Source organism: Pocillopora damicornis, chromosome 13 (assembly GCF_964200805.1).
Source record: "Pocillopora damicornis chromosome 13, jaPocDami1.2, whole genome shotgun sequence".
Lineage (NCBI taxonomy): Eukaryota > Metazoa > Cnidaria > Anthozoa > Scleractinia > Pocilloporidae > Pocillopora > Pocillopora damicornis.
Window position 1 is genome coordinate 3,220,549 of NC_142682.1, and position 27,999 is coordinate 3,248,547.

At 37.2% G+C, this 27,999-nt stretch overlaps 3 protein-coding genes across 9 annotated transcripts in view; 1 reads left to right on the forward strand and 2 right to left on the reverse strand.

Moving 5' to 3' along the window:
- Positions 1 to 19,179, reverse strand: part of LOC113686464 (inverted formin-2) — a 31,748-nt gene extending 12,569 nt beyond the window's left edge. Inside the window, exons 1-3 of one of the 6 annotated variants that reach the window (XM_027204082.2) lie at positions 18,682 to 19,179; positions 2,125 to 2,240; positions 1,290 to 1,449 (exon numbers count right to left, since the gene is read on the reverse strand). In XM_027204082.2, coding sequence (XP_027059883.2) covers positions 1,290 to 1,449; positions 2,125 to 2,240; positions 18,682 to 19,084 — 679 coding nt within the window. In that variant the 5' untranslated portion in view covers positions 19,085 to 19,179. Of the gene's footprint in view, positions 1 to 1,289; positions 1,450 to 2,124; positions 2,241 to 3,898; positions 4,605 to 8,604; positions 9,199 to 11,074; positions 11,533 to 12,906; positions 14,199 to 15,919; positions 16,769 to 18,681 lie in introns of those variants that run through there. The other 5 variants (XM_027204081.2, XM_027204083.2, XM_089191150.1 and 2 more) reach the window with 5 other exon arrangements.
- LOC113686468 (diphthamide biosynthesis protein 3) lies at positions 16,780 to 22,097 on the forward strand. 2 transcript variants are annotated; one of them, XM_089191169.1, is made up of 5 exons: positions 16,780 to 16,936; positions 17,086 to 17,200; positions 19,720 to 20,014; positions 20,536 to 20,610; positions 21,294 to 22,097. In XM_089191169.1, the coding sequence occupies exons 3-5, from the start codon at positions 19,907 to 19,909 to the stop codon at positions 21,351 to 21,353; spliced, it is 243 nt and encodes an 80-aa protein (XP_089047295.1). In that variant the 5' UTR covers positions 16,780 to 16,936; positions 17,086 to 17,200; positions 19,720 to 19,906; the 3' UTR covers positions 21,354 to 22,097. The 2 variants fall into 2 exon arrangements, with proteins under 2 accessions (XP_089047295.1, XP_027059890.2); XM_027204089.2 differs by lacking the exon at positions 16,780 to 16,936 and having other exon boundaries at positions 17,061 to 17,200.
- A 1,362-nt stretch (positions 22,098 to 23,459) lies between these two features.
- On the reverse strand, positions 23,460 to 27,964 carry LOC113686467 (transmembrane protein 185B). The gene is made up of 7 exons (XM_027204087.2): positions 27,791 to 27,964; positions 27,520 to 27,696; positions 27,078 to 27,288; positions 25,878 to 25,961; positions 25,277 to 25,453; positions 24,619 to 24,742; positions 23,460 to 24,095 (listed from the first exon to the last, which is right to left on the reverse strand). The coding sequence occupies exons 1-7, from the start codon at positions 27,826 to 27,828 to the stop codon at positions 23,881 to 23,883; spliced, it is 1,026 nt and encodes a 341-aa protein (XP_027059888.2). The 5' UTR covers positions 27,829 to 27,964; the 3' UTR covers positions 23,460 to 23,880.
- Positions 27,965 to 27,999: the final 35 nt, after the last annotated feature.

Sequence of the window (27,999 nt, forward strand, 5' to 3'; positions counted from 1 at the left end):
GTGAACCATAATATCTGAAGATTTCTATAACAAAATCGCACATTTCTTCCTTTCAAAATTATTCTTCACTGATTCCCGAACACTTAATTAAGAAAAAACGAAATTTGAAGGCTAATGTTTAAAATTTTTCTCTGTTAAAGAGGTTTTAAAAGAAGTAAAAACAAATTTATCGGTAATTAATGTGACCGTAAAGAAAAAACTTAAATTTGCTGCATCCTTGTTTTCGTTGCGCAAATCTTTCCACATACCAAAACTAACGGAATTTGGTGAGCTTGACAAAGGATCCTCTTCACTCTGCTAAAATATTGGCTACATTTCAAGAAATGCTCTAAGTGCAAACATATGGTATGAAATGCTTTGTTTATGAAAAGACTACTAGAACATCTTTACGTACAATGCGATCTAAGGCCGTTGTTTGGAAAAACAGACAACTCTTTAAAACTTCATGAACCTAAGTGAAGCACTACAGATTTTAGAAAACAGACGAGTACAAAGGACTGTATTTGTGAGTATCCTTAATGAGTGAAGCACAAAGATAAGATAATTCTACGTATTTGAGGTGAAATATTTGAAAAGCTAATTCAAATGCAATGCAAACTAAAACGTTGTCAAGAAGCACCTGTATTTTGCGATAAAACAACAGTTTTGAAGTGGGAGACTAATCTGAGGTAAAGGAAAACGCTTGAGATGAAAGGAAGCTTCTGAAGAGGTTACATCAAGATTTTTCGTGCGTCGGAGGTAAGGGAGGGTAGAGTGGTTTTTGAGAAGGAATTTTATTAATTTTCAGATAGCAACGTTTAGTTCTTCGGAGTAGATTACTACTAAATATTGGGAGTCTCAGATGCGGCATAGCACCTCAGAAAAACCTATAACTTTATAAATAGAACAAGAGAGATCGTAAGTTTTGAGCTCGGTGAAGAAATAGAGAAAGATGTTTTTCGTCTTGTCACGAGCGTGGGACAAAGAAAAAATTCTGAGTCCCTCTGAGGAATCGAACGTCAGACCTTCGGATTCCGCGCTCCGATGCTCTGCCACTGAGCCACAGAGACTCTACAGTGACCGAGGTCTGTTACGAAGTTCATATGACACGCACCCTGCATACTGCTAGGATCAGCAATATCGATAGCGTCATGATTTTAAATAGAATAAGAGAGATGGCAAGTTTTTGAGCTCGGTAAAGAAACAGAGAAAGATGAGGAACTCAACCTATAGCTTTGTTGTAAGAGCGTAGCCTTGGCTTGAAATTGAAAAATTGTACCGTGATCGTATTGACATTGGCGTCTTCTTACCTGCAAACTCATTTCTCAGGCGGACTCGTTCTTCAAAGTCTTCCGTAGCGATGAGTATAGTGTTGATAAAGGCTAAACACGTGGTCATGTATGGCATAACTTCGGCATTTTTAAGCTCATTGATGATCAAACTAAATCTGTACCGCTGACCCTTGGTGAGCTGCGGTTGAAATGAAATAAAAAGGATAAAAGTCATGATCAGATTGGTTAATCCTTTACAGCCTAACATCAGTATTCACATCCTCTATACTGTACTCTGTGCATTAACTAAGGTGCTGACAGGGAGAATTTGTCCAACAATCAAGAGTTTCTTTAGTTGGTGATCATTTCCTTTATTATCATGATATTCATGTTTGTTTCAGTGATGATATTGTGAGGAGAAATTAGATGCTAGTCACTCGTAGGGTTCACTCTTCACTCGAGCCAAGTGGCCCATCCAGCCGGAGCTTATCCCGGTTTCAAGAACATGAAAAGACTAGGGGTATTGCCGCCACCTCCCCCTCCCCCCCCCCGAGGAGAGGGGCTAATCCATTTCACAGATAACACCCCCCCCTGCAATTCATCAATTACCCTAAAAGCCCACTGGTACCCATTGATACTCGTGGGTCGAGAGGGTGGGGGGCTAAAGTGTGTAATGAGTTTCCGCACAAGGTCATCACGGATATTCCTCCACTGAGCTGAAGGGAAGTCTATGGCGATCAGAGTCATTTCTAAGTTCATATGTGACACGTACGTGTCCTTTAGAGTTTATCGTTTCTTTTATTCTCATAACTGGTTTCCTCATAAATAAAGCAAAGTTATGAAGAGAAATTACATCCTAATAACGCAAACTCACCTTGTAATTCTCAAGCGCGTCAATGGCCAGTTTGTGTCCTTGGTTGGAATAAAGGCAGAGAGCGGATAGAAGTTCAAACACTTGTTTCTTAATCATTGTGTTGTTTGTATCGAGCGCTGAAAGAAAACGACAGGGAGTTAATTAAATGTGAGGTTAAGGTCAGCATACAAGGAATAGGCCCCAGCCCCCCCTTTATGGGATCCCAGACCATCGCTGATTGCCCCTCCCCCCACCTTCTTACCATTATGTCAGGCTTCTCTGACAGTTCGTCTGTGAAGAAGAGAAGCATGGCGAGACTAAAGTACTTTGCCCAAGAACACGACACAGTAACCCGCTATGTTAATTTATTGACTCAAACAATCTGGGAATTGAGAAAAACAGCAAGTCAAAATTTTCGAATGTCTTAATGCTAAATTTACTCCATAAAAAATGAAGCAAATAAGGATAAAAAAGTATATATGTTAACGGAAGGGTAATAAATAAACCTTTAACCAATTACCCAAAATTAGAACACAAGTTTTGCCTATTTTTACAACGGCTAATGAGAGTTTTTTTTCCTATTAATTTCGCTCGCGATTTTGCCAACTTAACAACTCAGTAAACTTACGAAAGTAACCCATTTCATAAACCACACAAAACATGGGTTGTGTTTCCACTTCAAAACCTTTAAAGGTTCCAAGAAAAAATATCTTTCATTCGCTACATTGAACACCGTTTAGAGAGAAAGTTGATTAAAAAATCACTACCAATCTTCGTTGCATATAAATTCGTTATTACCCCAACAAACATATGGTGATACAACTTTGAGATTGGCATTTACTTTTCTCTAATGGGATCTTTTAAATAATCTAAACAAAAAGAACACATTATCTAACTTTTTCTTTAAATAATTAATTTTTTCCCCTTAATAGGCGTTTCAGATCTTCAGTAAATGGTGAGATGAAGACAGATTGACGCCGGGTCGTCCAAAAATAGAGACTGTTCTAAATATTGGCAAAGGTGAAATGTCGCTTTTCATATCATACAAGGGAGCAACTGGGAACGAACAATGAACAACCTACAATCAGTTTAAATTGGCTTAAAATGGAAGCGTTTTCACATATCAGTAGAGCAAAGCACTGTGCCGAGCAAAGTTTACTAGAGTCACGAGATAAGATAATTAACAGCCAAAAGCAAAAGATAATTAATTGTTTCTGGAATTTTCATAGCTGTGCCAAGAAAAAGCCATTTCATGGCTTAAGTTTATAATTTCAAGGGTTTCCCCTTTCTGGAGGTTTCTCTTTTTTAACATTCACTTAAAAATACATATATTAATTTCCTGTGAAACAGAACAATGTTCATTTTCTTTTCGGCGTGAGAACAAAATAATACTCGTAACATGTTGACATCCGAAAGACAATGTCACTGGTTTATTGCCAAACACGATAAAATAAAATGTTTAGAAAAATGAAATAGTTTACATTGAAAGAAAAAGGTCCTCGTCTGTCTTCGCCAATATTACGAAAATATTTTGAGACCAAATATTACTGTAAATGAGAAAAATTAGGTACAATTAGCTATCACGAACGACGAAGCAAACTTTTATTAACGAGACGTTGGCTAAGACTTTAGAAACACTGAGGTCTCAGGAAAGTATGAAAAAAAATTCGATTAAAACTTTTTCCTTTGTCTAGTAATTTGAATTAATCAATAAGCAATTTGAAAATCATTTGCTCGTAAAATGAACTTGTTTGAAATTTCGGTAAAAAATAAACAATGCTGATTAAGCGCCAACCTTTAGCCAGCTTTCGCACCAGAGTCTTGTTTCTGATCATTGAATCAAGTCCCCGTTTCGAATTCATAACCGCTTTGATGCAGTTGACGCACTCGAGCTGCATACACGCCTCCATAAACGCCATTTTTTTCCCCTTGCTTAATCTCTTCAAAACTTGAAAGAGGATTTCCAGTCCACCACGAGAGAGAAATTCTGTAATCCATTCAGCAGAACTGGTTTGAATCTTTGCCCTGAGCCCGGAGAAATTCTGAAGACACGAAGAACTAAGAAGACGAATGCAAAGTTCAGCGGAGACATCTGATGAGATGGTGAGGTTTTCGACTTGTTTTCCCTCTGCAACGCTGCTGAACTTTTGTCGAACTACGCTCCATCTATTTGCAACACTCATGGTAGCCATAACAAAGGGAAATTAATACTCAAAGCCGCGAAATCGTTTAACCAACCAAAGAAAATCAACAATCCATTTGCGGTCGGTAAAACTGGAAAGTATTCTCATCTAAAACCGCATTTGGGAACAGCGAGCATATCAATGGCCATTACAACCGCCAGGTCAGTTTTTAACGCAACCTTCTCAACTCTTCCAAATGCAAATTTAACTCTCAAGGCAAGCCATGATGTCTCGTTTCAAAAAAAAAAGTTATAAATGAATGATTAAAAACTGACCAACGTGTCTTGCCTGGAAACGCTTTGCAATTAAAATCATTCTACTTCCCTTCAGGAAAGAATGAATGTTTTACATCGCGCAGGTGACCAACATTTCAAGATAGTATTTCGAATAATGCAAACATTCATTCATGAATGCCACTGTTTTCTATGTTTTTTAATCATCATGACACTGTTTTCTCAGTAAAAGGCCTTAATTGTGATTGCTATGGAATAGTAAATGAGTCACTTTGAGCGGCTGCCAGAAGTGTTGTCGTATTGATTCGGTGTCAGTAAGATCACTTGAACATAAACAAAGGAGAGAATTATTCTTATAAGATGATGGGCCATTTTATTTGAGAAATTCCTCTTCTTAGTTAAGCAAATTTCGTTACAACAAAGACGATACACTAATGTTGTCTTTTTACATCAATAAATAGCATAAAACTACAAAGTGCATCTTTTGAGTTATTTTGGGAACAGAACTCGAACGTGAGATATTAAAATTCGAAACTAACCCTAATTATGAATACTTCGAACACTATTGCGCAGGTGAGAGGAGGTAATATTGTATTCAAAAGAGAGCCTTCAAGTTTAGCCAGTGCGACATTAGACTACTTTAAATATGAATAAATATTATTAAAGTTCTATCGTCTTTTTTCGTATATGTAAGTGACAAGAAACTGGCTCAGTCGACTTCGGTAACTAGGCGATATATAAATGAATTTTTTCCCCCGCGCGCATTGGAGGAAATTGGACAAAGCATTTACCACGGTTCACTTTGATAAAACAGAAAAGTGGAGGCCGTAGCTTGTTAGTGAATTGAAAGTGATACCCTTAGGTAATACCGCTTCAGGGTGAGATATCATGTTATTTACCGTAATCGTAAAACTACTTTGCGAAGGTCAAGTTTTCAAATTTGTAATAATCATTCTGGCGCATTAGTTATCGCGAAAACTTGTTTGTTATTTTTCTGAGAAATTTTAGAGCGGTGACAGCTAGTATTATTATTATTTTTTTTTTGTAAGCTAACACATTCCCAGAAATTTCGCCTGGTGCATTGCCTACACATAATTATTTTTCACTTTTGACCAAACTGAAAACGCCGTTTAATTCATTAGTATACCGACAATAGAATTTCAGCTTTTTCAGCAATGTTATTTTAGCTCTTACTTTGTTTGCCAAACAAAATCAGTTGTGAGGAAAGTATACATTGTAGAAAAAGGCAAAACAATAAAACAAACAATTCGTAATCAATGTTAACGACTCCGGTGGACTGGAGCTAGGAAGAATCGCTCGCTAGAAAACTGTTTCCTTTCAAACATTTTCTATGGTCTATGAAGAAAATTCGTTCATTATACAGCTTAAAATATAATCGGTAAGATGCGTTTTATGTTCACAATTTTCCGTTAATATTTTTCTGATCTGATTATTTTTTTTGACGCTATTCAACTATTGATGCAGCATAAAACATTCACATAGCTATGAGATACTGCATCGTTGAACTGCAACAACGACATTGCCTTAAAGTCTAAACGTTGAAAAAAAATTATCAAAAGGAATAGAGGAACGTTACAACTCCTCTAAAATACAAGTTACTACATCTTTCTTGGTGTTTTGAAAATAACATTTACAACATTACGACTCTAAACCTAGTCATTTAATGTAATTACGTTTGGATGAAGATTTAATAAATAAGCTTAAAAGACTGTGTATTAGAAAATCCATCAGAATTTTGCATTACACTTGCTAATGCTTTGATCACATGGCCAACAAACTCGTTAGGAAAAGTCACAACCACAAACCCTTTCTGTCGTTTCGGTCAAACTAAGTTAGCTGTACTGCAAAATATCACTTACGATCGCGAAGCCTTTGCTGACAGTATTTCAGAATAATTTCGGCCAGCCTTGACTAAACATAGAACCTCCATTAAATCGAGAGATAAATACTAAAAGATTCTAATTCCTGCCGAAGTGTAGAAAAATAAATTTGTCTGAGATAAATTAGCCCCAACGTAACTTTTCCTTAACACAACCTGACGTTCTTTAAGTTCATTTGAAGGAATTATCGTCTTCCACATGAGAGGAATTATCCTCTCTTGTCTTCCATGAAAGAGAAAAGAGAGAAAGAGTAAAACGCAAGCGATATGCTATTAATTAAATCGGCATCAGCTATGTAAAATGACAGTTTAATGAAGCCCCCCCGCGAAGAATTTACAATCACTTTAACATGTTTAGTCTCTTGGTTTTCGACTGAAAAATTGTGTCAATCTACATTTAAACGCCTGCAATAAAACTGAGTTCATGGACGATGAAGTTGCCGAGGAATCGCGTAAATACGGAACTCAGACAGGGGTAGACGGCAACGAGGTAATACAAAAGAATCTATGAGCAGAAAATGACCCTGCGCAAGTTTTGTTTCTGTTGTTTTTTTTAACTAAGTACATTTCGATGCCTTCCACTACTAAACAAAAACGTGACACCTTAAAAAACTGCAGTGTATTCTGAGAGGAGAAACCCCTGACACAAATATTCACGTTTCTTACTATCATTCTGTTATTAAACGCTGAATTAACATGTCATGTTGACAAGAAACATTTTTAAACACTTTAGAAACACAGAGAAAAAAAACGTTTCTCTTGATCATTTAGCTCGACTGGATGTGTTCGTTGTCTGTCATGGCGCCACACCTCAACTTCAGTATAACGTGTAAACAGTGATAGGTTTCATCTTGAAATGTGAATCTTTAGTAGTTTGCTGGCATAAAAATAGAAGGTTTGCAAGGTTCAAACGATGCAAGCCAAGCGCACGAGACTGTCTGGGGGTTTATGTTTTTTCTTACATTTTGAAATACAACATTTATCTTAAAAAGTTAAAACAATGGTTAAAAAACAACGAAGAGTCAAAATACACATCCCAGACAGACTATTTTTATTTTTCTTTTTGGCGCAAACCACCCCGAGGAAAAACAAAAGGTATTGATTAAAAGCGTCGTCAAATATGCTTTATAAACATCTCGGCGAGAATGAATAAGCTCCTATTCTTCTAAATGGTCAAATTCATACAAGTAACTTACATGTGCGAAATCAGTGTTTATTAAGCTTTAAGGGTATGTAGACTTTTACAGGAATTGCGCGAAAGATTTGCATGCTTTTTCAGTTTGAATGAAAACCCAAATTTTCCCTCCGTAATATCTTAACAAGAAATGACGACAGCTTTGGCTAGACATTGGCCGAAAATTAATTAATTCAGAGGAAATACTTATCTCATCTAGATTTAACTATGTTTGCTTTCAGCACAAAAATTCATAATAGTGCGGCGATTGATAAAGCTTGGTAATTCACAAGGTCAGTAATGAGTTTTGAAAACAACTGACGTAAACAAAATATCAGAGGGCGATGAAAATTTAGCAGTAGAGGTGCACCGGTAGTTCGGAAAAATAAACTTAAACACTGTTAAAAAGCTTGCTCCATTATTCTCCGTCGATATCAGGTTTTTCGTGTATTTTACTATTATTCGGTTGAACAATATCGTTTGTTTTGCTGCATAATAAATATCAACAATTTCGTCGCAGAGTCAACCAGGTAAATCCTTAAAAAATCACAAAAGAAAACATCCTAAACGCCCGGGAAAAAACAAATTAAAAATAATATGGTAGGAAAAGCAAACAAGAATTAAAATGCTATGTAAATTATTCGTCTCTCTTTGTTCGTCGGTCAACAAAGAAAGCAATTCAGTCTACTTACCTGAACTGACTTGTATAAAAAACTGGATTATTGTACCAAGGACAAAATATTAACTTCTTGAAATTCAAAGTTGAATTGTTTTTTATCTGGAAATTTTTAGGCAACTAAGAAGGCCTACATCTCTTTACAAAGTTTGAAGGCAACAATAATTTCTAACGGGATTAATGAACTTTCTTTATAATTCAAGATTTAAGCCAGCGTGTACTAATGGCCGGTAATATTTACCTCCAGTCATATTTAAAATACTTGGAAGCTTTATAAGAATCGTCAATGGTTTTGCAAACCGTACTATTAAGAGTGTTAAATCCTAGAATCTTACCTTTTACCAAAGATCTAGTTAATTCATTGCTCGCGGTCATAATAGCCAAACCGACTGGTGAATTCATTACAGCTTTTACGCATCGAACGCATTCGATTTGATCAAGGGCCTCAATGAAACGGTTCTGCCTGTCCCCAGATGATAAAGATGAGAGGCCGTCTAACAAACAGCTCATTCCTCCGAGGTTTAGAAATTCGTTCAGCCATTCTTTGTTTGCTTTCTCTAGACGGGCTCGAAGTCCTGAAAAGTTCTTGAGCGACGGTGTTTCTAAAAGCTTAACACACAGTTCGGGTTCCGCGTCGGAAATTAGCACATTTCTAACGGACGAACCATCGTTGCCGTCCCCAGAAATCTTTCGCCATTTTGACTTTGAATTGAGAGCCATTTTAATTCCACGTCAAACTGTTCACAAACAGGAAAACCCTCAAAAAACCGTGTATATTAAAATTGCATTTCCAAATAGGGGTTTCTATGGCTTCAGAGCGAGTTGTGACACCCGCATGACTGCAAAATGCGCATAGACCCGACGATCCCAGTTAAAATTCGCGTTGGGAAAACTGCTGGGTCGTCTTATTAATATCACAGAATACTTCCAACAAAAGCACTTCGTTTCTATTATTGTTGACGCCTGGGTATTATAAATCCCCCGGGAATTAATCATTTGATCGACCATTATAAACCGTGAGTTAAGTTAATATATGATAGGGCCTGTATTGTCCGTCTGACTACTGGTATTTTTGCCTTTGTTTTACACGTAATAGCGACTGGTTGACTGGTCAGACCCGCTGATCGAAAAATTCGTTTTCACTTTATTTTGGCAGTAACTGCCACGGATGACCTCTCCTTGCGACTAAAGCTCTGAAAAAGTGTCAGAGATTTTTACAGCTCTGGCAAACAGAACAGTAAAGAAATCTAAAAAATTATCAGCTGCAGAGATTCCAACCCCATTTGATGGAAAATAGGGAGTAATTATTAGTGCCAAAGGCGCGAGCTTCTAGGGGGGTCAGGGGGCATGCCCCCGGGAAATTTTGCAAATTTAGGTTCTCTCAAGTGCCATTTCCTGAATTTTGACATCATTCCGGCCTGAGTTATAACATACCATAATGCTCTTCGCGAAGAAAGTAAGTATAATATGAGTGTTTCACAGTGACAGATCGCCAAAAATTCTAAAGATTAGCAATTTTCCCCTAGTTTTCAGAATTTTATGATAAATCGGGAGAATTTGGTAAAAATCGGGAGAACGGGAGGCAAGACATCAAATCGGGAGACTCCCGATCAAATCGGGAGGGTTGGAATCTCTGCAGCTGGTCTAGATATTTGCCATTTGCGTACAATGTGGAACCTTTAATGGCATTATACTCTTAATTTTAGCTCTGTGTGTTTCTTGTTTGTTTGTTTTTTTTTGTTACACAACTGAACGCAAAAAGGCTCAACTTCTCAAACACGATAGCTCACAAACTGTTTACCAACGTTCATTATCTGCGCAGACTAACTCTTCAAAAGCCACTGAAAAATTTGAAAGAAAAAGAAAATTTTCATTTTCATCAAGGAGTGAGGGAAAACGTTCGAGCGAAATTCAGTGTACACTGTCACAAATTACGGAATTCGAGAGCACCTGAAAAACTTCAAGGTAGTACTATCCTATTGTGGCCGCTTAAAATGTTTACTTTAGACCTCCCTGACACTAAAGACCTGGAGTGCTGAAAAAATTGAGGAACAAAGGACTTACAACTGGATTTTCAAAGCGTATTTAACAAAAAAACCCAGTGAAAAAAATTATGTCAATTCTTTTTTTTTTTAACATGCCAAATTCCTATTTCGTGGTTTGACACAAACTAATTAATTTAGTGGCCAAAAACCGCCGACGGCCGAACCAGCGTTGAATAGTTCATGTACCTCTGTCTGGATGTATCAATATCGTTTACTCAAAGAATATTGTTTGTTTTTGCAAGTAATATTGTTTTGAGTTATGGAATTCGTCAGTTATTACCGAAATATCGCCTGAAAATCTTAATGTAAGGTGTTTTGGTTAACCCTAATCTGAGTAGATTAAATCGGTAACTTAATTGTCGGAGGAAATTTAAAATATTTCACGGAAATTGCTTCAAATTTCATTTAGATTCTCTCTCTTTAAAACCGAGAAAATTCATGAAAAATTGCTATTTATGAATATAAAATGATAAAATTGCTGATTCATGGAAAACTATGACGTGTTGTCATAGTATGAAAATAGACAACTTTCGCGTGGTTCAGTGATAAACATTGCAAGTTCTGTCTGGAACACGCCGATATACCCGCGTTTTATCACGAAACTGTTGATATTCTTTCTCGTTGATTTGGGACAATTGTGGCCAAGCCAAACGTCACTTCGAAAAATTGGTGTTCGATTTAATATGCAATTTTTGAAAAATGGAAAGAAAATTCCGTTAAGACGAGTTAAATGATTTTAAATGTAACTGAAATCGCTAACCTATTCCAAGTCGTCGTGTGAAGTCACGATTTCCAACCATGAAATCCAGCCCAGTTTTAGAATTCATCACAGTTTTGATACAAGAAGTACATTCCAGTAACATCACAGCGTCTACGAACAACTTGAGCGAGCTTAATCGTTCTAAAGCATCGAGTAACACTTCCATGCCGTTGTTCTGGAGAAATTCAAAGATCCATTCGTCCGATGAACTTTTTAACTTGCTGTGAATGCTATGGTAAGTCTGGACAGATGGAAATCTCAGTAGTCGGACACAAAATTCGGGAGAAGCTTCAATGGGAAGACAGTAATTTTGATCTCCAGTCGATACGTGCCGTTTCAGAGTATTCCATTTGTTCTTAACGGTCATTTTCGACATCTTTGTTAAATTCTTGAGTGGAATACATTTTGCAGGTAGATTTGGTGTCCCACAGAGCACAGGACTATTAAATGCCAATCATGTCAGTCAGTTAGTTTTCCATGGCAACGAAGGCGTTTTCACCACTCCAGGTTTCTTTTTAATAAAATACGAAAAGACGGTAAAATTCCAGATGACGCCTTGTGTTAATAACGTAATCAACTGGCAATTTGAAAACAGTTTGTTAATTAGGTTGATCTAAATTTGAGCGAGAATTAAATCCCGAAAATGCTAGCCAGCTCCGGTCACCCAAGCTAAGGTGATACAAAGAGTCGCCAGAACTATGTTTAAAGCAGACATCAAACAAAGCCAAATTTTAAATTTTTTTTAGTAGAGGTGATTTTCGCGCATATTTTCCGCAGATTCAGAATTTAATCGTGGGTGTTACTGGTAAAACAAAAGACCCCGGGATTCTTGCAATCCTTGAAAAAATGATTCTACTGTCTTTACTGGTACTTGTCCATTAATTTATGACTTCAATGAAATTTTTCAAATTTCTTAAGCTGTATCAAGTTTCTCTGAATTTTCCACATGCACACTCAAACTTTTCTCATTATCAAGTTTTTGATTGCCAGGTTCCAAACTTAACGTAACAATTTTTTTCTGGGTTTCCAAATAAATAAATTTTATTTTTGGGCGAACTCTTTGAGGGCGAAGTTGTCTCTTACCCGGCGAAGTAAATTCTAAAATTTATTTCTTCCCTTTTAAGCTGCAGGAATAAACTTCTTCCTCGAACCTTACTCATCATTACGTACTTACTAAACGAGTAGAGGCGTGAAATTCGTTTATTTTGACAAGGAGTCAGCGGTATGTTCCCTCGATAGAACGAGGGCTCGTTTTCCCGATGACACTTCACCGCTAGCTAAATTGATCTTGAGAATCTCGTTTGCTGCATCGGAAAATAATGTTATAGCAGTCATTTCAAATATCAGACACAACAGCTATGATACTGTACTGATAATTCCTACAGTAACAGACCCGTTAGTAGAATCTTAGGCGAGGAATTCATCTCGCCTCTTTTTCTTGATAACGCTTGAAACAAAAGAACATTACTTGTAGTTACGAATTTCCGGTGACTGACATTAGGAAATGAAATTCGTGCAAACACAAAAACAAAATAATTCACTGATGCATAAATAAATATAAACAAGAAAATGATAAAACGTGATTGAGTATTTCGCGTTTGGCTTGATTTAGAGGTTAGATTTTCCAGTATTATGCTAATTGCACTAAGGCAAGAAATGAAACTAATTTTTACTACGCATTTCACGACATGGAAAACGAAATTATGGGACTATAGAACTTTCAAGATGCATGCACCAAAACCCTTAGGGCAAAAATATATTCATGAACGAGAAAATATTGAAACACATGGGGTAAAATAAATATCAAAGTTCAATAGAAGGTGTGCTCTTACCATATACCAGCTGACAAACAAGATCTGGAGAGGAACTGAAGTATATGACACCAGCCTGTGAATTCAGAATTACTTTGATACACTGAACGCATTCGAGCGCTACAAAGGCGTCCATGAAAGCGAAATGTCGGTTTTGAGCCGATAAACGGACAGAGAGAATTTCAAGAGCGTTCATTAACACTTCCAGGCCTCCCTGTTCCAGAAATTCTGTCATCCACTGTGCCGAACATTTGGCGAGTTTTGGATGAAGGGCAGAGTAGTTTTTCAGTGATGGAACTCGGAGTAAACTCACGCAAAGCTCTGGTTCAACGTTGCTGAACTGTCCTTGATGATTTGCCTCGATATGGACATTTTGTTGAAAAATTGGCATCTTACGCAGTCTTTTCCAACCTGAAGTCTCCATTGCTTAGTACGACAATTGCAAAACAAAACGCTTGTTCGACCTTCGAAAGCTCGTTGATTGTGATCCGCAGCGAAACCGAAGTCAGTGCATATAATAACATAGACTGACAGCAGGGACACCTTGTTCGTGATAAACAATGCTTCCTTAATTCAATTTAAAACGTGACCTTTTAGTACTTTGTGACTCTAGGAAATTGGTTCCTTATGGGTTCTTATGTAATCGGATGCGAAAAACGTTAGATGGGTTATCTTTCGCTTTAGTTCTATTTTAAAACTGAACATCAACGATAGAACTTTCCGTTTTTCATATTCCGCCTATAGCGTCTAAGATCAGTGAATTGATCCTATAATTTTCTTGTTTGTTTAGGTAGATTAGATTTTTGAATCGATTTGTTTCTTGAGAAGTCACGTACTTACAACTATTCGTGTCGGCAAAACTACCGACACTGCCTTTAGAGAGCATGTATCAAAGCAGTTACGCGCAATGTTTAAAACTTTATTATCATGATCATATTGGCTTCGAAACCGACACAAATTGTTACAGAAAATAGGACTGTAAGTCAGCTGTGACAAAGTTAAATGATTGTGAGTATCAATTGACTTCGTGAAGGAAATTAGAGGATTACAGGCTCTTGGCAACGAAACGGATGGGGCGTGTACGCTAACCTCTAAAAAAATAGAAAAAAGGTTGATTGAAAGGTTCTTCCCTTCTGATGTAATCACAAACCCACGTTTTCGTTGACGACTGACAGACGGTCTTCGAGCATTTTTTTCATCATAATTCTCTAACCCTTTATTAAGCATGAATCTCACAAAATTTTCGCAAAGATAATTCCTCTGCAACAATTAATACAGGATATTCAAGTGGAAAATAAACTCGTAACAGGTCACAAAAAGCTGTTAATCGCTGTTTCTGCTGAGTTTACCGGATCGTGACAAGGAAAGTATGATTATTGAATGCAGCTTTCAAACGACTGAGAAGTAGCTGGGTGTTGAAATAAGGGAAGCCGAAAGTTCAAGCGTATTCAAGTACATTTGATTAAGTTCTTTAATTAATTCACAAAGTATCTTATTTAATTAGCTGTTGAAGACGCTGCTGATGACAGTTGGCTCAAGAGACATATTGGCTTTTTTTTAAAATAGACACACTTTCTCAACATTTTCAAGAAACCGTGCGCAAGTCAAGTGCCTCAACCAGGTCTTATGTAACTGACCTATTTCCGGTGGAAGCACAATCGAATCTTAAAGGTTGCGTTTTGACTGTGCTCTGTATATGATATTTAATAATATTTAATGTCGTTCTTAGATGGAAAGCAACGCAAGCCAGCTGAGTGGCTTCCACAGAATTATAACTGACTTTCTTCCGGCGGAAACTTACATCACTTTTACTTACTCGAGAAAATCGCGTGACGAGTGATGCCTTAATTTTGTACTTAGTAATGTACTTCCGCACAGAGTACGGAATTGACTTCAGGTTACGAAAGCGCGCAAACTCTGCGAAGCTAAAATAAATGTATAAAAACCATCTATTTGACAAGAAAGAGCTCCAAATTAGTTCAAAAAGCAACCTTGCCTCAAGCGATTTGATTGACACGGATTTATTTTAGTAAACCATTTGCTTCTCTGGCCTAACCCCGGGACAACCTGTTGCAATATGCGAGCTCGCTAAGTTGCTTCCCTAAAAACAATGCTAAATCAAGTTACTCTACTTACGTAGTCTCACGTCTTTGAAATGTTTTATAATACGCAAAAGGAGGGCTGTCGAAAGTAGGCCAGGTTGTATTGTTGATCAATCAGTGAACTAACGAAGCGTTAATGGGCTTAACATTTGTGTCTTTGTGGTCAGATTAGCGTCTAAGTTACGTGCAAAATCGAACACAAAGAAATAAGCTGTTGTATACTTCTATTGTATTTTGACGTGCTCACGACCTTGATTTGCAGAAAATCGCCAAGAACGAAAATGATATTGTTGTTTTCCTCACCCATTTGAATGAAAACCGAACTCTCTAGCGTGTCAGACAAGCTATGATTTTTTTTTCTTCAGTCACTGCTACTAATTAACTGGCTTTGTCATTGTCTGATTCAACTAATATAATTCCAAAAAATATTTTTCCAAAATCACTTAATGACCGAGAAAAACATGACCCCATCAAGTTTAGGTTTTTCAAAAAATTAATGCGAGGTCGTTGAGATTAAAAACGCGGAAAGAACCTATCCACTTCATTAATTTTAGTTGCATATATTCAAATACAAAACTTTATTTTACAACGTCTCTTTTATATTTCGATGAGTAGGGTTTTAGTTGCTTTATGTGCTGGTTAAAGGCGGAATTTTAGCGCGTAAATTGCATCAACCTGTGAATTAGCGCGGAAAGCCGGTCTAATAACACGGCTTAAAATTATTGTTACTCTAAGGAAATTATGAAAAGATAACCACCAACAAATCGATTTATATTGCAAGTAAGAATTGATAACATTATCAGAACCCAAAAGTCACTTATCTCGTCGATTAAATGCGCTTTTCCTCGTTCATCTGCGCTCTAGCGCCAACACAAGAATAACAACTACATAAATAATTCCATTGCGCAAAATAATGATTAAAATTCACCCACCAGTTACAAGCTGTTTCGTAAGTGAAGGATCGGTGGTCATATATTCCAAACCCGTCACATTATTCAAGACTGCCTTGATGCACCGGACACATTCGAGCTGCAGAAACGCGTCGGAAAACTTCGCTAGACCTCGCTCGCAAAGTTTTTCTAGAACGCTAAACAGCGTAGTCAGTCCACCTTGCTCCAAAAAGTCCATCATCCACTTCTTGGAACTCTTTTCAAGCTTTTGAATCAAACTTGCGTATGTCTTGAGGGTAGGAATTCGCAGAAATTTTATAAAGAGTTCGGGTTCTACCTCGTTCAATTTTTGAAGATCGATGTCGAGTTCTTCGCCGCGGCCATCGGCGTTATCTTTGATTTCCACTCCACCGGCTTTGGCAAGTCTTTTCCAATTCTTCGACATGACGATCGATGATTTAGAAAGTAACAGCAAGTGTGTGTATTTTCTAAATCAGTACATTCCAAATAAACGGTTGGTGTATTGCCAAAATTGTTTGTTATTCTTGTACTTCGCGTGTTTCTCGCGCGGGTTGTACATTAATGACCAGTTGGACTTATCATTGCTTACTAATAACCTATTTTAAATTTATTCTATGCATGTTTACCTTGTTACGCCCCTTCAATTCTTAATTGCTATTATTTCCATTAGAACTAAGAAAGGAAATACCATATACCACAGAGGCAGTGACCTCTCTTGCGTAAACACCGAAGTGTTCGACGTCATCAGAATATTTAAAAGCACTCGATAATATTACATTTGTCAGCTTTTAAATCTTTAAATCTTGACGAGTGTTTTCCACGCAAAACTCAGGGCGAGGCGACCTCAAATTAAATCAATTGTAATGAGCTCTATTCTGATTAGATAAACCACGAAAACACTGTTTAACTATTACGGAAAAATGGCTAACTTCAGAAACTGTAAGATATTCAGCGAAGCAGTATGTTAGCTCGGATGATACGTGCGCAAACATGGCCTTGTTTATGAGATCTCACTTTGAAGTGTCCTTTGGATTTCAAGTATGTTATCTGCAATCCTGTCAGTCATAAAACACTTCCGTAGACGATCACTATCATTTGCTTGCCTGACTTGGTCTGTTTGTCGATTTGGACCCCCAGTACTTTTAAACAAGCGAACAAATCGATTTCCGTTGTTTTCAAATCTTTAGTTTTATCAAAACAAAATGTCGCCTAAAGAAAAAAATCCCTTCAAAGTTAGTACAGAATTCATGGAAACCCTGATCTGTAGGCTCAAGTTCAGGACCACTATTTTGACTTCTTGCGGTAAGTTATTTTCTCTCTTATATTTCTTTTTGCGGAAATTCTCCACTGAGGACGTGAGGAATTTAGTTTATCATCAGATCCTCTACAAAAGGCCAGTAAAGCTGTGTGCTGATTGACAGATTGATTTCTGATAGTGAGAAAACAGTCGAGAAGCAGAACTTTCCCATTGGGATTCTTTGGAAGGAAGTTGAAATTCCGTGCTGCAGAGGCTTCTAATTAAGCCATACATGAAACAATCCATTTCGACAATATCAGAAACTGTGTGTATAAACAAAGTGCTAATGATGCAAAAGAGTGGGGGAAAGGGTTCGATTAAGGTTCAATTCGATGAGTATAGCCGATTGTGAATAACACGTTTGCATGAAGGTTGGAAAAAGACAATAAAAATCTGTTATGAGAAGTGATCTGCCTTAAAATCTGGTGTACTGCCAGTCCTGAAAATGCAATCGTAAACACCCTCAAATGTTAATTTATGGAATTTCAACTTAAATGTGCACAATGTACTTTTCTGTTTTGCGTTATGCTTACGAGGGAATTAGCAACGCATTTGTGGAAGGTAAATAAATCTATTCCTCAAGTTTTATCATTATATGAAATCGTTGAAAACGTTAGTGGTTGAAAATTTTGCAGTATAATCAGCTGATATGGCCGTACATGAACCGTTCATGAGCTTAAAGTTGTTTTCAGAAAATGCTTATGCCAAGCTTGGCTTGTAGGAACAATCCTCTACTTTATCATGATTATCTTCTGATTTTAAAAGCGTTAATGAAAACAACAAGATCACTTTCTGCAAATCGCAACCATAAGCCGGAAAGACGATTATTCTGCAGAGAAAATTCACTTATTTTGTAGCTATCTGGACGAGTGTTTAACGCAAGGATGGGTTAGGACAAAGGTCAAAACTGAAACATGTACGAAATATCTCTGTCAGCGATCATCTGACACATTTCCAACTTACCATGAAGCAATGAAACTGAACTACTAAACTTCTACTTCCCATGAGTGACCAAGACAGATATTCCCCTTGCAATATCAATACAATATCAGAAAGACGAGTGATGAGAATAAAGAGAAACATAAATTAGGGGATTATTAGTTGATCCAATACCAAATTTTCTATACTAACATAATAAGAATTATATGGGAGACAGTGGGGAGAATTACTAATGAGATCTTGGGAGTGAGAGGGTTGAAATAGCGATAATTTCAGTCTGACGGAAGTATCTTTTTCACAAAGAAATCCCATTAGGCCAAATGAAAATAAATTTTCAACTTTTGAGATGACGAAAATAACAGGAAAATATTGGAGCAAGTGGTAGTTTGTAAAAGGAATGGAAAGTTACGAATTGCTTCATCGCGCCCAAAATTTGCTGAAGTCCGCAATCTATCGATGTATTTCAATCCAAGTGCTCGCTTTTTTTCTGAACTTTAAGTGCACCTAACTGCGATTAATTGGCAAAAAAGTAAATGTATTTACTCACCATTTAGAAGTTGTTTTGCTAACGAGGTATCCGAAGTCATAAATTCCAGTCCTGTTATATTATTCAACACAGCTTTGATGCACCTCACACATTCAAGTTGCAAGAAAGCATCGCTAAACTTTGTCATTTCTCGCTCGCCTAATTTTTCTAGAACTTCAAACAGCGATGTCAATCCTCCAAGCGCTAAAAATTCCGTCAGCCATTTTTTCGAGCAGTTTTCAAGTTTTCGCACCAAACTTGTGTACGTTTTGAGCGAGGGAATTCGAATAAATTTGATGAATAACTCTGGTTCAATTTCGTTCAAACTGTGTTCATCCAGCGCGCCATCTATCTGATTATTGCTGCTGATTTCAATTCCACTGGCCCTTTTCAACTTTCTCCAGCGATTCACCGACGAGGCCATCTTGTGAAACGACTTGTTTACAGAATAGAGCTAGTTTCTAATGTCAGCTTTGGACTATGAAACCACTGCTATGTTGGCGCTTTTATTTTTTTTTTTCTTTCACAACACGCCCTGACCGCACTTCCGGTTTTTTACAAAGGTTGTTACTAGTATGGGTCGTTACGAACTGATTCGCTCAACATTTAATAGGTTACTTCAAATTAGAAAAAATTTTTGGTTGATATTAGTTGGAGAGAATTAATAAAACCCAGACAATCATGAGGGTTGGCGTCGAAGTTTCTCACAGAAATCAACAGGAACTGTCCAAAAAAAATCTCAATCGCAAATCTAAGTAAAAAACTCATGCTGTTCAACGTCTTCAACCTTGAGAGTAAATAACACATACGGATCGAGAAAACAGAATTTTTCAGAAGCACCTTCATGGGAAAAAATAAACCTTCAATTTTCACCTTTTAGCTCTTTTATTGTTTGATATTTCATGTCCCCACCTCATTTTTTAAAAATTTTTGTAGTGAATTTTCTCCCTTTTTTAAAATTTTTTTTGCAGTTAATTTCCTATTATTGAACAGAGTTATTACTTTATCCATCACGTACACTTGGCCCATGTCATGTGCTCGTGATATTTCTTCTTTCAGGATGCTTCAAGTTCCGCAAACGAGACTCCCTCGTGATCGCAGCAAGCATAACGTTTCGGTCAACTTCCTATAAAGTAGCCAAGCCTCCCACTCATCTTAAAGGCCTGGCTGCTCAGCAAGTATTGCGACATCCTTTTGAAATTACCCACGCAATATTCTCGCGGAAGGCTCGCACACATGGCCAAAGATGGCCGTCTTTCACGACGAAGTTGAGATCGAAGACTTTGAATACGACGAGGAATCTGAGACTTATTTCTACCCATGCCCCTGTGGAGATCAGTTTGAAATCACCAAGGTTTGTAGATCAGCTTTGACAACGAATCGCCATTAAACTGAGAAAGTTTCTGCGTTAAAAACTTCGTTAAGGTCTTAAAATTAAAATTGTTTATCTGTAGAAATTTTAAAGCAGACTACTGAAATGTTCGTACGGCTCGGGTGGTTACGTGTGACCTAAACACCTAAATGCTCAAATTTTTCAAGTGGTTGAAAATCTGTGTGATGATGTGTGAACTTTGCTTAGATTTGAAACCAGTTTATGATAATATTGTTCCAACGTCCAAAGTGACTCTATCGTGAGACAAACTGATAAAGTTCATCTCCTATCTTACACCACAATGAACAATAAACACATATTTTATTACAATATTGTTCCTCCCTACGAAAACTTCCGTTTTCCTACGCCATAAAAAAAAAAACATACTTGAAAATTTCAGTATCGTGTTCCTGTTCGTGCCTCGTTATGACTGAAAGAGGACCCATATCGGCATTCCTTTCCTGATGGACATAATTAAAACTTGATATTGTTATGTTTTTTAGGCTGAGTTGGAAAATGGAGAGGATGTGGCTCGGTGTCCCAGCTGTTCTCTTATTTTGAAAGTCATCTATGACCTGGTGAGTTGTTTTTATGGAGAAGCAGCCTAATATTTTAGATTGGTCTTTACCTCTGTTGTGAGGTATAACTAGTGGCCATGAGATTTGTGTACCGGACTACAGATAGAAAGAGTCAGATGCAAGACATATTGTAGCTTTTGTCACTATTATTGGTGTTTCCATTGGACCAGACACTTTGGAGTTTTTCTTTGTGCAAATGTGTGTCAGCGATGCACTTTTTGGTAGAAGGAAATGAAAAGGAGTTCAAAAGTTAAGAAAGGTGTCCCCCTGTGTGCATCCTTTAGGACATACATGATTTAACAGAGTAATGTACAGCTGAATGTAACTGATTAATTGGTGACAACTGATAACAGTTTGTGCTCCAGTGAACACAATTATGCTGTAAAATCTCAGAATCTAAACTGCAAGTTCCTTGAGGGGAATGTATTGGCAAAGGCAGGGCAGTATTTTGCTCTTGTTAGGACACATGACACTTTGATTTTGTCTCTTTTAAAGTGAGGTCATGAAACACAACTTTGTGGGAAAGTGAGTTTTACCTACAAAGGAGAAAAGCAATCATTTTTGCATAATGAGATTTAGTGGTTACCCCTATTTTAAGGTAGAGGCTCTTCACATCTGAGAATTGGCCTATTCAACCATCTTTCATTTTACTTTCTAACTGTAAATGTGTGCATTTCTTTTAGGAAGATTTTATGGTTGCTGAAGAAATTGCTGCACCAGCCCCAGTCATGCAGAGGGCGTAGGTAGTAACTAGAGGAACACTAACACAACCACCAATGTTGTGGTGATACCCAGTACCAAGCACAAGGGATATCAACCAAAGTTACATCTTGGCTGAAGAGCAACAGTCTTCAACTTGGGGCGATGTGCAGAGAGAGGTCAAGACTGTTCTCAATATGAACTTTAAAGACAAAAAGTTTCTGTTCCCCTATTATTTTTGTCACAGTATTGTTTCCCAGATCATAAGTGGATACCCAACCCTTAAGCCACACAAAGGGACTATTTCTCAATATTTGGAGTTATACCCTTTTTTAATACCAATTCCAGGATTTAATTTGTGAGCCCCATTCAAAGTCAGCACCCTTCCTTAACCCTTTAACTTCTATAAGTGATAAACATGGAACTTCTCCCAATAATATCCATATATTATCTAGCAAACAGGTTATGAGAATACTCAAACTTATCAGGTAGAAGTTGTTATTTTGATCTAACACCAAATTCTCTTAACTAAATTACAAGGAAATGTGTAGAAGCTAGAAGGGAGAATTATGGATCAGATCTCAGAGTTGAAGGGTGAACACTGACAAGTGCAGAATCAAAGATAAAATTTTTAACTGCGAGTCACAGACTCGATTACCACAATTAAAGACAGCACTACAGGAAAATAATTATCAAGCTTTTTTAATTACAATTAGAGCTGCTCATTCTTAAGTACAAAATATAATAATTTCAGCTAAACAGTCCAAATAAAATGTACATTATAAATACTTGATTGTGCCTGATATCATTGACTATTTATGCTACGAGGTAACATAGATGAATTTAAATCGATGCATATGAGTTTGAATTTGACATATTTTTACAGAGCAAAAGTTTTGGCCTGTTCCAGTTGTTCACTCTGTAAAAGCAGAGTGTGATTGGTATTGTAAATGCAGCCATGGTAGCTGCTGGGGGAAAAAATGAGAGATTTAGGTTGGATAGTTCTGCTGCTACCGTTGTAAGTTTTGATTATTTCCCCTCTTTTTTACTAATTGAACACTTGGAGCTGGCTTCAAGTGTTTAGATTTTTGAGTTTCTTTTTTTATAAAAAAAATAACTCTGTGTTAGTGTATAGAGTGGTATGTTGCTCGCACCAATCAGAATGCCATATTAGGGTATGTATCTTATGCTAATCAGATTGCGGCATTAGGATATGTATTGCACCAATTAGATTGCTGCATTAGGGTATGTATCTTGCACTAATTACATCGTTGCATTTGAATATCTTGCATCAATCACAGTGTTTGAGTGTTGTTTTCATGTAAATGATGTCATGGATCACAGGGCTATGCACAAAGAACGACATTAAACTAGAAATACTGGGCTCATTTGGTAAGTGCGATGGTTTGTGGCCTTTGCAAAAGCCTTGTCAATTAAGGTCAAGATTTATCAGGATATGAAAGGTATGCATTTCAAAGTAAAATTATGTGGAATCATTTTTGACATAACTAACTGTAGACAAATAATTTTGATTTTCTCTCTGTTGGAGGAACAGTAGTAAGCGTAGTCTCTTTTGCAACCGTTATTTGGTCTTGTCACATGAAAAGCTCTCTCTCAAATGAGAAATAGAGGGCATTGTGTGACAAGACCAAACAACAGCTGTGAAGGAGACAACTGTAAGTGTGGCATGGATTTCATTTTAACTTGGAAGTATTTAGAAAATAAAGATAATAGATCACATAATATCTGTGTGAGTTCAGATAAATTAAGGTTTTTCTGTCTTTCTGCAATATTTTAGTTTTTGAAAGCCATGCTCTTTTTCAGCGACAAAAATGAAACCATTTAGTACACAAACTGTCCCATCTCAACCCACCCAGCCAAAAAAACAACTCTTGCCTATGCATGACAGGACGGAAAAACGCGTGGACTGTAAGTACCTCCCGTTGTCCCATACAAAGCCTTAGAAAACTTTTCTAAGGCTTTGTATGGAACAACGGGAGGTACTTACAGTGCATGCATTATCCGTCCTGTCATGTTTATATTTGTGAAGCCAAAAAGCAGGGTCCCAATGATCATGGAAGGGGTCAAAATATGGTGAGAACAAAAAAGTGGCACACGAGGTGCAGAAGCGGAGCTTGTCACTGATGTTCCTTCCATCATTTGATGTTTACTGTGTTCTTCTGCTGAACAGATCCACAAATACATAGAATCTATTTGTTTATTTATAACAATGAAAAATTTTGTAAATAATGTCATCTTCTATGCATCTGTACTCTGAAATATTGAAGTAAGAGGCAGTCAAAAAGCATGTATCATTTAGCTTCTTGCATCAACAGTGTTGAACAGCATGTAAAATTCATTACCAATCCATCAAACACACCATTGATTGGGTTCTCAGCCCTACCGGCACCAAAATGTAACTGGTACTGCAGATTTATTTGGAAGCTGATGTGTATGATTTCACTGTGACAGTTCTGATCTGACTTATTCTTGCTTTTGTTTGGCTCTTTTCCTTCCATTGCCTGTGAATGACTGGTGGCCACAAAGTTAACATTCTTGACCACTACAGCATCAGTCTGGCATTTCAATGGATACAACTGGTACTACACATTTAACTGAGTACTCATGAACCACTGGTTTCCGCTGTGGTTCAATAGAAGTCTCTTCCCTAGGTGCTCTTGAGAAAACACTTTCAGAAAATTTGCAAGAAATGTTCCCATACTCCTGTAGAAAGGGACAAGTCCCGAGGAGAAACTCACAAAAGTCCTTTCGCATTCCAAACCACCCTACAAAAATGAAAAAAAGTGATAATTCTTAAACAAACTTCTGACTTATGTGTGAATTTAAAATACATTTCTCTGTGTCACTGTCCCTAGAATCAAAGTTAAATTTTTGTCTCCAACATAGTTGAAAGTCTCAAGAAAAGAGAGATGATTACCTTCTTGACTATCCTTGCTTATCTGACTGACAGGTATTTAAACTAATTTATTGCACCCTTGAGCTCCCATGAAAGACCAAGACAGAATCTCTCTTCACAATATCAAAACAATATCAAGCAGAAAAGTGATGGGAATAAAGAAAAATATCAAATAGGGGATTATTAGTTGATCCACCACCAAATTCTCCTAACTAAAAGCATAAGAATGCATGGTAGAAAGAAAGGAGAATTATTATGAGATCTTGGGAGTGAAAGGGTAATCAAATGCCAAACCTGGGAGCAAAAGAGTCAAAGGAAAACCACAATGATGAGACCCCAAAACCATACACTCAGAGATTTCCCAAGTCTTTTGATTAGTTGAACCAACTTACAGTGGTTGCCTCCTTTGTGATAAAAAGAAGTGGCCAGTAGACTCAGAAGAGAGATTTGAAGGGGAGCAACGACTCCAACAAACATGTCTTGTGTAATGCCATCAAGTCTGTTACAGAGGATGATCTGAAGCAAAATTACAAAATCCACATCCAACTCTCTTTACAAACAATATTTTCATAAAACCATTTTCTGAGATTCTCAACTGCATTAAATATTGGATTTCTTGAGAGAAATATAGAGAAAATGGAAACTATTTACAGTGACATGTAAAAGTTTGTTTCCCTTTGGAAACGGAAGAACCTGTATGTGACAAGTTTAGAAATGGCCTTTTTTGGTCTCCATAATGAATGGTCTAATTCTTACATATCAGCTGCCACTCGCATCCCCTTAACTCTCTAACCTCGAAGAGTGACTAACATCTAATATCCCCTCACAATATCACCCCTGAATCATGCAGTAAAGTCATGAGAATAAAGAAAAATTATCAGCAGCAAAAGAAGTTGCTGATTGTCACACAAATTCTCCTTGTCAGTACCTTAGGGAATGTATGGGGAACAGTATGGAGAAAACCTTTACTGATAACAGTGTATAAGGGGTTAAGGCAAATCCTCCTTACTCAAGTTATGAGTTGGGTGGCTACCCTGTAAAACAACATACCTGAAATGTTAGAAGTGGAATGACAAGGAGAACAGAAGCTACAGCCACCATGACATGGCCTCGACGCTGTGCTGGAAGAACTTCTGCTGTCCTGACAAATATTATAGACCATATAACATAATACAACACTAGAAGACAAAGTAAGGACAGTACTATCCACATAGGAACAAACACAACCTGCAAAACAAATTAAAACAGGAATCCCCTTAGCATACTTAATGTCACTCTTGGCAATTCCTTAACCCTTTCAACCTTAAAGAGTGACCAGCTTCTAATTTATCCTTACAATTTCACTCCTGAATCACACATTAAGATATAAGAATAAAGGAAATGATCACCAACAAGAAAATCTCTTGATTGCAAAACAAATTCTTTATACCAGGTTATGTTTAGAAAATTTGAGAATCTTTGGTTTCTTTTCTTGTTAATGATGTGTTGCTAGAAGTTAAGAACATTGCAAAAGTTGGTTCACAGCAGAAATCTAAGTCTTCTCAAACTGCAAAAAAATTTTTCCAGAAAATACAAAAGAAATTTCCAATCTGTTGATGAAAACTCTGACTCCTGAAATTTCCATACCACTTAGAGGTCAATTCACACTCACCACCCAAGACCATAGGATAACTCTGTCCAGGCGTAGGGAAAGGAAGATAAACTGCAGAACATTTACTGAGAACACTGTTTCAAGCTGCATAAAAGAAGGGAAAAGAAAATCACTCAGTTCAAGCCACACCAGAACCAACAGAACCAAAAACAACAGATTATCAGTCCTACTAAGTTAAAAAAAAAAAATCAAGGTGCTGTGTCAGTGGGGGTATCCCAAGATAACTTGGTTAATTATCAACAGAGTTGATGATGTTAACCCTTTAACTCCCATGAGTGACCAAGACAGAATTTCTCCTTACAATATAAATACAATGGCAAGCAGACAAGTGATGAGAATAAAGAAAAAAAACTTAATTGGGGGATTATTAGTTGATCCAATACCAAATTCTCCAAACTAACATCACAAGAACTATATTGCAGACAGTAAGGAGAATTACTCATGAGATCTTGGGAGTTAAAGGGTTAATTGCCCACTGTAAAGAGTTTCTAAAGCTGAAATTTTGAACTTTAGACCTTACCTTTGAGAACAGATAAAGTTTGATAAAAAGCTGTCACCAATATGAGAAGGTGAAATTTAGAACATTGGCCTTTCCCTGGAACAAATTACTCTGATGAAAGTTGATGCTCAAAATGTCACCTTTTACAACAGGTATTAACCCCCCAATAAATCTTTATTGCTTTCAAAAAGAAAGAAGCTGTTTGTGAGTAACTCATCTCATCTGTGATTGATTAGTATTGAGGTATTAAAACCACACACAAAGTGTCTCTTGACCATTAACAGAGATTCCAACCCCATGTGATGGAAAATAGGGAGTAATTATTAGTGCCAAAGGCATGAGCTTCTAGGGGGGTCAGGGGGCATGCCCCCAGGAAATTTTGCAAATTTAGGTTCTCTCAAGTGCCATTTCCTGAATTTTGACATCATTCCGGCCTGAGTTATAACATACCATAATGCCCTTCGCGAAGAAAGTAAGTATAATATGAGTGTTTCACAGTGACAGATCGCCAAAAATTCTAAAGATTAGCAATTTTCCCCTAGTTTTCAGAATTTTATGATAAATCGGGAGAATTTGGTAAAAATCGGGAGAGCGGGAGGCAAGACATCAAATCGGGAGACTCCCGATCAAATCGGGAGGGTTGGAATCTCTGCATTAATGGACACCACTCTTGATAATTGGCTTATCTTATGATTACAAACCTCTACTGATCTGTCATGTCTGAATCCCCAGATACAAGCGATGATTGACAATGATGATAGCACGTACAAAGGCATAAACATGAGTCTCCACGGAAACATTTGACCACCACCAAGATTAATGCATACAAATATCTCAAACATCAGCAAGAGAAGATGCAGAGCAAGACAGATAATCATTGCCTTGAAATCCACATGACTATCTCCTTCACCTCTGCGAAGATGGAAAGGAGATTAATGTTATGATATTCAGCTGAAAGCAATTCTTGTTGGCTTAACACTTCAAACCCTTATAGTGACCAGCATCTAATTTCTCCTTTCAGTAATTCTGCTAAATCAGTCAGCAAGATCACGAGAATGAATGAAATGATAGCAAACCTAAGAAGCGTTGATTTTTAACTCTTTTAAGTCCAATGAGTAACCAAAACTTATTTAAATTTATTACCTGTACTCCGGATGTCGAATCCAAATGTAAATTCCAGTGAAAGCACCTGATAAAACCATGATTTTCCAAATCCAAACAGGAGTGAAAACCGCCCAGTAACTCCACGTGATAGTTCCATCCAAACGCAACGCGAGCAAGATCGAAAAGATGAAGAGTGTAAAGAACAGTAGAAATTTACTGGAAGAAAAAAATGAGAGGAAAAGTTGATCACGAATGTTTGATATCATCACACATTTCTCTTACACACGAAGGGCTTTTTATTCATAATTACCTTGGATTAAAATCTTGGAAAAGACGACGAAAATTCATGTCCTAACTCAAACTATTCGTAAAGATTACGATGAATGGACATGCATAGGCACGCGATCAATGAACCGTGTTCAAAAAAATACGCAATTATTTTATTAAAAACATGGCGAGGATGCTTAGCGGTTCCTCTTTCCCAAGAGGTCTTGAGGTCTTGGTAACTAGTACCCAGCT

Excerpts from the sequence above, each read along its gene's own strand:
- LOC113686468 (XM_089191169.1), top strand. The coding sequence starts at position 19,907 with ATGGCCGTCTTTCACGACGAAGTTGAGATCGAAGACTTTGAATACGAC. Across the intron at positions 20,015-20,535 it reads ATCAGTTTGAAATCACCAAG|GCTGAGTTGGAAAATGGAGA; the intron begins GTTTGTAGATCA and ends TATGTTTTTTAG. Across the intron at positions 20,611-21,293 it reads TGAAAGTCATCTATGACCTG|GAAGATTTTATGGTTGCTGA; the intron begins GTGAGTTGTTTT and ends CATTTCTTTTAG.
- LOC113686467 (XM_027204087.2), bottom strand. The coding sequence starts at position 27,828 with ATGAATTTTCGTCGTCTTTTCCAAGATTTTAATCCAAG. Across the intron at positions 27,289-27,519 it reads ATTCGACATCCGGAGTACAG|AGGTGAAGGAGATAGTCATG; the intron begins GTAATAAATTTA and ends CCATCTTCGCAG. Across the intron at positions 24,743-25,276 it reads TTCCACTTCTAACATTTCAG|ATCATCCTCTGTAACAGACT; the intron begins GTATGTTGTTTT and ends ATTTTGCTTCAG.